The 11080-nt window shown below is 37.2% G+C and overlaps 1 protein-coding gene across 1 annotated transcript in view; it reads left to right on the plus strand.

Moving 5' to 3' along the window:
* The window catches only part of Efcab7 (EF-hand calcium binding domain 7), a 43682-nt gene that overhangs the window by 18214 nt on the left and 14388 nt on the right, over positions 1-11080 (plus strand). Inside the window, 2 exon segments of the mRNA XM_055629059.1 lie at positions 2400-2541; positions 10236-10345. Coding sequence (XP_055485034.1) covers positions 2400-2541; positions 10236-10345 — 252 coding nt within the window.

Raw genomic sequence — 11080 nt, forward strand, 5'->3', positions numbered from 1 at the left:
TTTTAAGAAAATTGTTTTTTAGGAGAAAAACTTTTAGATAAAGTGGTATTCATGTTAAGAGTATGCTGATGAGAAATTGGAAATGAAATGAATGTCTAACACTTTATTCTCTTTCAGTAGCAAAATAGTTTTGATGTAAGATTAAATTTTAAAAAGCAAAAGAAAATAGCGTTTGTTAAAATATAAAAAAATATTTTTAAAATACTGTGTTCTGTCCCCATGCAGGCCAGTAGAGGGCGCCAAATCTCATGCCAGGGGATTATGAGCCACCATGTGGTTGTTGGGAATTGAACTCAAGACTTTTGGAAGAGCAGCCAGTGCTCTTAACCTCTCAGTTATCTCTCCAACTGAACCCTGTGGGCCCTGCAAAGACTGATACCCCAACCAAGGACAATGCATGGAGAGGACCTAAAATTCAGGCTCAGAACAAGCCAATAGACCCAGTATTCAAGTGGGGTCCCTAATAAGTGGAGCAGGGACTTTCTCTGACATGAACTCTGGCTTTTTGATCACCTCCCCCTGGGTGGAGCAGTCTTGCCAGGCCGCAGAGGAAGACAATGCAGGCAGCCTTGATGAGACCTGATAGGCTAGGGTCAAATAAAAGAAGAGGAGGACCTCCCCTATCAGTGGACTAGGGGAGAGGCATAGGGTGAGAAGAGGGAGGGAGGGCAGGATTGGGAGGAGATGAGGGAGGGGGCCACACCCGGGATACAAGTTGAATAAATTGTAATAAATTATAAAAATAAATTGAAAAATTAAAAACCTCTGACTAGAAAAAATTAGTTATGACTTATATAAGAAAATGTTATATAAATGTATATGAGGACAATTTTGCCTTTAAGAAGGAATGAGAAACTGGGTGAGGTGGTACATGCCGTTAGCCTTTAATCTTAGCGGTGGGGAGTCAGAGTCAGGCAGATGTTTGTGAGGCAGCCTGCTCTACACAGTGGTGTCTAGGTCAGCTGGAGCTAAAAAGATGAAAAGAAAGTGAGCAATTATCCTTGGTGTAAGCAATTCTTAATCTTGCTTTTTCGTAGAACGTAGTGCTTACTGTGATGTTGTTACTATAGGACTAATATATATTTTCTGAATAATTATCAATATTATTAAGTCCTTAAAGTCCATATCTAAATATCCCTACAGAGAAATAGTCAGAATTTTTTTTTTATAAAGGTACTTCAGTTCTCATTCATACTCTATTTTTGGAGATCTTTAGGAACAATATAAAAATATGTCTTCTGTTATGGTAGGCGAGTTCACGAATGATAAAGTGTAAAGCATTTTCCGCACATCCACACTAATGACAGTTTCTGGTAACTTTGTAAATGGTCTTTTACTACCTGCCCAGTGTGCTGTTTTCACATTCACTTAACTTCTGTGACAGGAAGGGATTGGCTAGCTGACAATTTTACCGGAGCCCCTTCCTTTCTTTTCTTCAATATTTTTTAGGCAAGGTTATGTGTAGCCCAGAAAGGTCTTAGACTTCCAGACCTTCTGTCTCGCCTCTGAGTGGTGGGATTACAAGGGAATACTGCCAGGCCTAGTGTCTGTGTATGCTTTTAGTAGCTCTAAAGCTTTCATTTCTGCTTACCAAAATTGAAATGACTGTTCAGGTTCTGTAATTGATCTTTAAATATAGAATCTTGCTACTCTTTTTTGTTTTAGTTTTAGTTAGTTTAGTTTCTTCATTCTTATTATGCACCTAATACTGATGTCACCTGGATTGTGACAACTGTATGTTTTATTTTTATCAGTGCTCTCTCATGAACTTAAAAGAATTGTCTTCCATGAAGTATTTTTCCTAACTTTTTATTCTCTAACTATTGTTGATCAGTGCTGGAGAGACAGTTCAGCAGTTAAGGGCACATACTGCTCTTACAGAAGACCCAAGTTTAGTTCCTACCTCTCCTGTCAGGCCACTCAAAACTGCCAGCAGCTCCTGCTCTGGGGGTCTGTCCCCCTCTTCTTGTTTCACTGCACTGCCCTTGTTTGCATACCCCCCACACGCAATTTTAAGGAATAAAAATAAATCTTTTTAAAAATAGAAAATGATAATTGTTTGTTGTCACTCACTCAGTTTATATCAATGCCTTCTATCAATCAGACAAATATTTACTGAGCAACTGCAATGTGCTAGGCACTACTTTTGGAACTGGGATCATAGTAATTTCATATGTCTAATTGTCCTTTTTAAACATAACTACAATACTGTGCCACACAACCTGACAATTATGATTGATTTATTTCATGTCTGTACTTTATCTCCTATGGTTGTACACTCCCGGAGGGCAAGAGCTGTATCTGACATTTCCTTCACGTCGTCCCTCGGTTTCTTCTCATTAGTATGCATGCTGGAACATGTAATAAGTACTGTTTGAAAGCATTTCCCTTTGTTTCAGGACTGGCAGTGTGCACAATCAAAAGGCTGCTTCTTTTTAGAGGAAGACGGTGAAGTTGTCAGTCATCAGTACAAAATGCACATGGCTCAGAGATCCATGCTTCATCTAACAATTAAGCCATTAAATCTGAGTCAAGTTGAAGGCAAGTTCAATTTTTCTTTTATTCATTCATTCATTCATTCATTCATTCATCTATATCTATCCATCACCCATCTATCCATCATCCATCTATCATCTGTCTATCTATCTATCTGGCAGGGTCTTACTGTGAAGCTCTGTCTATTCTGGAACTCACTATTGTAAACCATAGTGGCCTTGAACTCACAGAGAGCTGCCCGGGAGTAAAGGCATATGCCACTACTCAGCTATTTTTACTTTCAAATACCAAGTTTTATCCTCTCTAAAAATACTTTCTATTTTCTAGTCTTAGTTACGAAAATATTCTGCCAAAGAAACGTATAGTTTTATAGTTTTAAATTTGTGTTTATTCTTCATATATAATGTTTAGTTACATGAGTACATTTTTAGATAAATATACTGTAGTTGAATAAATCCTCTAAATCCTCTTTTTCTTCCCATTTATCTGTAGTCCCTTTTGTTGCCATAAGCAGTTTGACTTCTACTTGTATGTCATAAATACATACAGGTTCTTATGTGTCCATATAAAATCTAGGAGCCTGTAGATTGGCAAGATGGCTCAGCCTGTAAAGGCACTTCACACACAACGTGATGACCAGTATTCCATGTAGATTTCCACCCTGTAAAGGTGGAAAGAGAGATCCGACTCTATAGAATTGCCTGTGACCTCCACACATGCCCAAAACCATGTGACCCCCTCCAAATCTTTTTTCTCTCTCACATACATCTCTTTATTAACATCTTTAATAACATCTCTTTATTAAAATCTTAGCACTACAGTTGAGAGGAAAGAGATGATAATTTACTTATGATTGTTTTGAGTTATAGTTATCTTCCTGCAGACAACATAATCTTGCTCTTTACAGCTAAAAATGTTTGCGTCTGTGTGTTTACATGTGTGTTTATACCACATAAATCTGGTCCTGTCAGTGAGCACTTACATAGTGCTGCTCATAGAGTTTGATGTGTAAATATCACTATAGTAGGTTGCATAGGAATCCTTTGGGTAAATTGTCATCTGGGTCAAATGGTGGTTTAGTTTGGGATTTTGAAGAAACATCCACAATGATTTCCACAGTGTCTATCCTGGGTTACGTCTCCCACCAGAAGTTTATGATTGTCTGTTTCCTGGTCGGAAGTACTCTTTTTGATCAGGAAAAGATCAAAGTTTGGCTGTCCAAGGTGTTTTATGCTTCCTTCTGCGTTTTAAGATCGTGTTTTCTGTGTTATAAAGAATGGCACTGGAAGACTTGTGTCTGTAGATGCTCTTGGTAAGATACCCGTTTCACAATAGTGATTCTTCCTATCAAGGACCATGGGAGGGTGTCACTGTTGTCTTCAGTTTCATTTGTTTTAAAGTTATAAAGATGTTTTTATTTATTTGCAGGTTTTTAAAAGAATATAGTTCATTAAAAAAATAAAGTTTTCATTGTAAAGGTCTTTTGCCTCTTTGATTAGATGTATTTTAAGGGTTCTGAGGAAATTGTGAATTGGTTGTTTCCTTGATTCTTCTCCGAGCACGTTTGTTACTGGTATAGAAGATGGCAACTAGTTTTTGTTTGTTTGTATACTGCCACTTTTCTGATAGTGTTTAGATTTGATACTCTTTGATTTTCTGGTGGAGCCTTTAGGGTCTTTTATTATAAAATTTTATCTGGAAATAAGGATTATTTTATTTTTTAATTTTAAACACTGAAAATATTGCTAATAAAAAATATCTCAGACCTGAATACTATACAACTCTGCAAAAGCCATTCAGTTCTTCTTCACTCCTAACGTTTAGCCTTCCCTTTTCTTTTTTCTCCATGTTGTACTGCATCTACAAGTACATTTGCCTATATCTGTATAGCTATATATAACTATATATGTACAGATATTATTGCCTAGATTCTGCATGTGTGGGAAATATATAGTTTTTTTTTCCTTGCTAAGATTGTGTCACCTTACTTAATAAGGCCATCTGTTTTCCTGTAAGTTTTGTGATTACATTTTTCTTTAGAGAAGAATAGTTGTGTGTGTGTGTGTGTGTGTGTGTGTGTGTGTACAGCAGATTTTCATTATCCATTTATGTATCAATGGACTTCTAGGTTGATTCTAATTCTTTGCAATAGTGTGTAAAACAACAATGAACATGGGGTACACGTGTCTTCATGGTAGGGCATGGAGATCTATGGGTATATGTCTGAGAGTGAAAAGAGCAAGCCATATGGTAGTTTTATTTTTAATTCTTTTAGAAATCTTCAAATTAATTTTCAGAATGGCTATATTAATTTGCACCTGACCAAAATGACTAAAGGATTCCTTTCTTGCCACAACTCTTCAATGTTGGTGATAGCCAGTCTAACTGGAGTGAGGTAGTATTTCAAAGAAGCTTTAATTTGCCTTTCCTTAATGGCTGGGAATATTGAACAGGTAAAAGTGGAGCTGGAGAGATGGCTCAGTGGTTAAAAGCACTGGTTACTCTTCCAGAGGACCTAGGTTCAATTCCTACCACTCACGTGGTAGCTTCAACTGTTTGTAACTCCAGTTCCAGAGGACCCCACACCCTCGTATAAATATACATGTTGACAAAACACAAATGTATATGAAATGAAAGTAATTATTAAGTATTTGTGTTTCTTTTGTTTTTGAAAACTATTAAATCCATTGCCTATTTAATGGCAGTTTTATTTCTGTAATTGTGGATGTTGTCTGAAGTGTAGCTGGTTAAGATTTTTCCCCTGTCCTGTAAGCTGTTTGGTCCGCTGCTTGTTTCTTTTGCTGTACAGAAACTTAATTTTGATGTAGTTCTGTGTTGTTGATACTGGGGTTAGTTTTTGTGCTATGGGTGTTCTATTCAAAAAGTTACTGTCTACTTCAGTGTCTTGAAGGGTACTCCCTATGTTTTCGTTCATAAGTTTCAGTGTTTTAGGTTTTAAATTAAGGTCTTTGATCCAATTTAAATTGATTTTATACTAGGTGAAACATAGGAGTCTAACTTTATTCTTCTGCTGGTAGAAGGCCAGTTTTGACAGCAAATTGCCAAACGTATGGTTTTGCTTCCTTTGTCAAAAATCAAATGACCATAGTTTTATTATTTTGTTTCTAGATCCTCTATTCTATCCCATCGATCTATTTTTAGACCAGCACCAGGCTGTCTGTATAGCTATAGTTCTGTAATGCAATTTGAGTTGGGTATCGTTAAGACCTCCATCAGTGTTCTTACTCTTTACGACTCATTTGACTATTCATGGTCCTTTATGATTTCATATGAATTCTTGTATTGCTTTTTCAAAACCTGGGAAATTTTGATAGGTGTTAAATTAAATCTGTAACTTAATTTTGATAGTGTAGTCAATTTCACAATAGTAATTCTGCTAGACTGGGATCATGGAGTGCCTTTCCATTATCTAGTATCTTCTTTGATTTCTCCTTTCAGTGTCTTGAAGTTTTCATTGTAGAGAATTTTTTCATCTTTGGCTAGTTAGATATATTCCTACATACCTAATTCTTTGGAGTTATTTTGAATAGAATTTTTTTTTCTCTGAAAGTACACCATTGGTATAAATGAAGATGACTTTTTCTTAAAAAAAAAAATAACTTTATAATCTACAATTTTACTGTTAAGTAAAATTTCTAGTAGACTTAAATTTCTAGAAGACTCAATAGGGTCTTTTAAGTAAATGACCATGCCATCTGCAAATGTGTATAGTAGGAAAGAACAGTTTGACTTTTTTATAAATTTGTATTGCATGTATTTCTCATACTGCTTTATCTAAGACTTCAAACAATATATTGAACAAGAGTGAAGAAAATGTGGTTGTACTTCAGGAAAGCATTAGTTCAGACAGTTACTGTTACCGTTTTGCAAAGCAAGTGAATGAATATGCACTTAAATCATCCCCCCTACCCCTGAGGCAGGGTTTCTCTGTGTAGCCTTAGCTGTCTTAGACTCACTTTGTAGACCAGGCTGGCCTTGCACTCACAGCGATCCGCCTGCCTCTGCCTCTCTGAGTGCTATTAGAGCATATTTTAGTCAAAATTAGATTCTGTTTGGATGTTTGTTTGTTTGTTTTTAATGTAGCCTTGGCTATCCTAGAACTCACTACATAGACCAGGTAGACTTGAACTCAGAGAGATCTGCCTCCTAAGTGTTGGGATTAAAGGCCTGTGCCACCATGCCAGACCTGTAGCCTTTTCTATATATAAACCTTAAAATCAGTATGTTCTAGCAGATATTCTATACAAGCATAATTTGGGAATATGAAACTGAAAGTATTTTTAAACATCTTCAATGTCCATGTCTATAACTGAGGTATTTATTAGTAATCTTCTCATTCTTAGTAGTCTTTATATATAAAATTAATAATTCTGTATACTCTTTGAAATGGCCAGTGTGTGTGTGTGTGTGTGTGTGTGTGTGTGTGCGCATGTGTGGGGGGTGCTGAGAATTGAACCCTTGTCCTCATGCATGCTGGCCAAGCGTTCTACTATAAGCTATGTTCCCAGCTATTTGTCATTTTCATTAGTAAGAATTGTCTACGGCGATCTCCTTAGATATTTTTAAAATAATGACTGTTCTAAATCATACTTCAACCTATATGTATAAATATCTTGCCTAAATATCCTTTCATGCCTTCTAAAGTAGATAATTTAGAAGTTTTATTTCATAAATTGCAGGATAGCTACAATGTTTGGAAGTTGATTAAATCCCCTTACTTCGTTTTGTTTTGGATTGATTTTGGGTTTTGAGGCACAGTCTCACTATTTAGCCCAGGGTGTCCTCAATGATCTTCCTACCTTACCCATCAAGGAGTAGACCAGCACCACCGGGCTTAGGAGCTAAAATGTATTTTATTTATTTATGCCTGTGTGAATTTATGTCTATCATGTATGTCGGATACCTGAAGAGGACAGAGGGCATTGGATTCATTGTGAGCTGTCATGTGGGTTTGAGAACAGAATTGGGGTCCTCTGCTGAAGCAGCAAGTGTTCCTAACCACTGAGTCAACCCAGGCATTGATACTTTTAAATGCTGATGACAACATTAGTTAAAGAGTTAATTAGATGGCTATGCAGATTCAGTGTTATTTCTCTATTCTCATGAAAATAATTTCTCTGTTAATTTATTCATCAAATATTTATTGAATTTTTTTTATGTATTAAGCCTCAGTTTATGCAATTACATTAAAGTACCTACTGTCAAGGACTTTTATCAAATTTTATCAGAAGAAACAATAAAAGAGTAAACAGTAAAGGAACTGGCATAGTGAAACACTCATAATCTCTGCACTGGGATGCTGAGGCAGGAGGATGAGTTCCAGGATACCTGGTCTAAAAGGGGGGAGGGATGGTGGCAATACATGCCTGCAGTCCCCATAGTCAGGAGGCTGAAGCTAGAGGATTGCCCCAAGTTCAGAGCCAGTGTAGTCCACATAGTGAGTTTCAGGCCCCCAAGGCTACGGCATCAGTCAGTCTCTTCCTTCTCTCCCTCCTTCTCTTCCTCCCTCTCTCTCTCACTATACATATGTGCACATACACACTTAAATTCATACATGTATGATAAATAAAAGAGGAAAATGAAAATAAAATGAAAGGCATGGAGAAAGATTGGATTCTCCATTAAAAATGGAGTCATTTGAGTATATGATTCATTAAGAAGGTGACATATGGCCAAAGAATTTTAAAGAAGGTATATCAGTTATCAACTACTATAAATCAAAAGACCGCAAAATTCAGTGGCTTAAAACAATTAAGAATTTGTTCATTCATGACTCTGTTGGAATGCTAGCTAGATCTTTTAGTCTGAGCCAGGCCTGGCTTTTGTGTGCAAGGTTCACTCATACTTGCAGTCATGAGTAACTTCAGGTTAGCCATGGCTGGCTTTATGTGTGTTCTCCTATGTGTGCAGTCTCATCTGAGACAACTTGACTCCCTCGTATGATCTTTCCTCTTCTAGTGAGCCAGTATGTACTTTCTTATATAGTTACAGGAATCTGAGAGAAAATTTTTTTTCCAAAGAGCAGAACTGGTACAACGTTACTTCTGTTACATTCTGTTACTCATAAGTACAAAGTCCAAGTCAATAAGACTTCAAAATAAACTTCATCTCCAAATGGAGAAGCTGTCTAATTGCATTGTAACGGCCTGTGAATCCAGAGAAAGCAGCCATTTTTGATGCCCTTTTGTAGGAGGCAAGGAGTAAGCATATTGCTGTGGAAGGGTAAATGAAGAACAGTGGAGGTGGCAGAGCATTCCAGATTAAGTGCCAAGTATGGGGCTCTGGTGTAGAGTGCATGGTGCAGATTGGGAGCTGTGGAGTAGAGAGATGGAGTAGTAGTTAAGAGCACTTACCGCCCTGGCCGAGGACCAGGGTTCAGTTCCCAGCATCCAAATGGTGGCTCCCAACAGCTTAGTTCCTCTAGAGACCCCTGTATACACGTGGTACATATCAACTCATGCAGGCAGACAAACATAATAAAGTAAGTCAATCGTAGGATGGAAGTCAGCCTGTCTGGAAGGAGAAGTTGGTAGGGGATAAATGAAAATCATAAGGAATAAGAATATAAACTGTAAGTGATTTCTCCTGTGAGAATTTTTTTACAAGAGAAATGAAGTTTGGGAAGTCAAGATTTTTTTGTTACGATTTTTCAAGCAGTTTAAATATGTATCTGAGTTTTGTTATTGATTCTGTTGTGGTTGGTGTAGTGTTTACTATTTATCCTCTTTGGGGTTCTCAGAATCTTGGATTTGTTGCCTCTAATTGCTTTGGAAATTTTCTCTCCTTTTATTTCTTTTGTCTTCTTTATTTATTAACATACTTCCTCCTATCCTCATCACAGGAAAGCCGGGGCATCCCATCTCTCCTTGAGAAAGTGCCTCAAGTGCCTTAGTTGTGACATGGCTTTCATTCTAATAAGTTTGTGGTTCATGCACTTTTTCTTATTGGCAGAACAGCATACCCTACACTTGATCTCAGCAGAGGATTTCACGTAGGTACCGCTTGTGGCCTGACCGTGTAAGCACGCACATGGTTTCTTCCTCGAGTGGCCACCGGCGCAGTGTCAGTGCCGAGTCCACCTCTTTACCCAAGTTTCTGCTTTTGCTTAGGTTTTGACTTGGTTGTCTTGCACCTTAACTTTTTTTTTTTCATTGTTTTTTTTTTTTTTTTTTTTTTTGCTTGTTTGTTTATTTTTGGTTAGGACAGGTATATTGGGGACCAAACTCAGGTCCTCATGCATGCAAGGCAACAATTCTGCCATGGACACATGTCTACTCCTTGAAATGCAAATTTGATGACTTCAAGAAAAGTTAGGCTTTTAAAAACTGAGTATTTAGGCTGGAGAGATGGCTCAGAGGTTAAGAGCACTGGCTCCTCTTCCAGAGGACCTGAGTTCAATTCCCAGCAACCACATGGTGGCTCACAACCATCTATAATGAGATCTAATGCCTTCTTCTCTGCCTTGTAGGTATACATGGTGACAGAACATTATATACATAATAAATAAATAAATCTTAAATATTTTTTAAAAACCTGAGTATTTAGAGAATGTTTTTCATAAAATTAAAGATAGTAGTGGCACATTATCGATATTAGGATGCTTGTTTATAAAAATGGAATATGTATTTTTCAAAATTTACTGGATGAAGAAGTTAAAAGCAGTGATTGCTTCTTCTGAGGTGGGTTTTGTTGATGATGATGTTGTTGTGTGTTTCTAGGAAAACATTCCCCCTGGTTATCGGTTGACACAGCCTTATATGTTCTTAAGGAGAATGAGGATCAAGCAGACCCACAGCTCATGTGTTTCACTGAACTACGAAATAGAGAAGTATATATATTTTTTAATGTTTAAGAATATACTATGAAGTCAAGTTGAGGGAATTAATAGCTTTTCATTAGTATTTTATATTCAGATGTTCTCTCTTCTAGTGAAGGTGTGGGCACTATGTAGTTATTATGCTGTTATATATGTTTTATTAACTGGAAAGGGCTTTTTCTTATATTCTGAGGGTTTTCTTGGGGATGGGGATGGGGCTGAGGATTGAATAACGTAACTAAGTGCTGTTATGCATCTTGTGCACATAGTTTTGGTTGTACTCAATAAAAAGCTTGATGCCACTAGATCCTCCCTACCCTCTAAAGACATGTTTCCAGCTACTGGAAAGGTTGCTTTTGATGTTTGCCTTACTTGTACTACTGTAAAGTTTTACTGTAAAATAGTATCCTCAAGCTTGCCTCATGTTACAGTCTTCAAAAGTAGTCTGATGGAAAGAAATTATTTTAAATGTTTTATACTCTCTACCTAGCAGTGTTTCAAAGTAGACACTAAGACTCATAACCAAACCTTGGCAGAGTGCAGGGAATCATATGAAAGAAGGGGGAGTTAGTATGATATGGAAAGGATAGGAGCTCTACAAGGACCAAATATATCTGGGCACAGGGTCTTTTCTGAGACTGACACTCAACCAAGGACCATCTATGGATATAACATAGAACTTCTGCTCAGATGTGGCCCATGGTAGCTCAGTAACCAAGTAGTTTTCCAAAGTAAGGGGAACAAGGA

Source organism: Psammomys obesus, unplaced genomic scaffold, assembly GCF_907164565.1.
Source record: "Psammomys obesus unplaced genomic scaffold, mPsaObe1.curated_primary_1811, whole genome shotgun sequence".
NCBI lineage: Eukaryota > Metazoa > Chordata > Mammalia > Rodentia > Muridae > Psammomys > Psammomys obesus.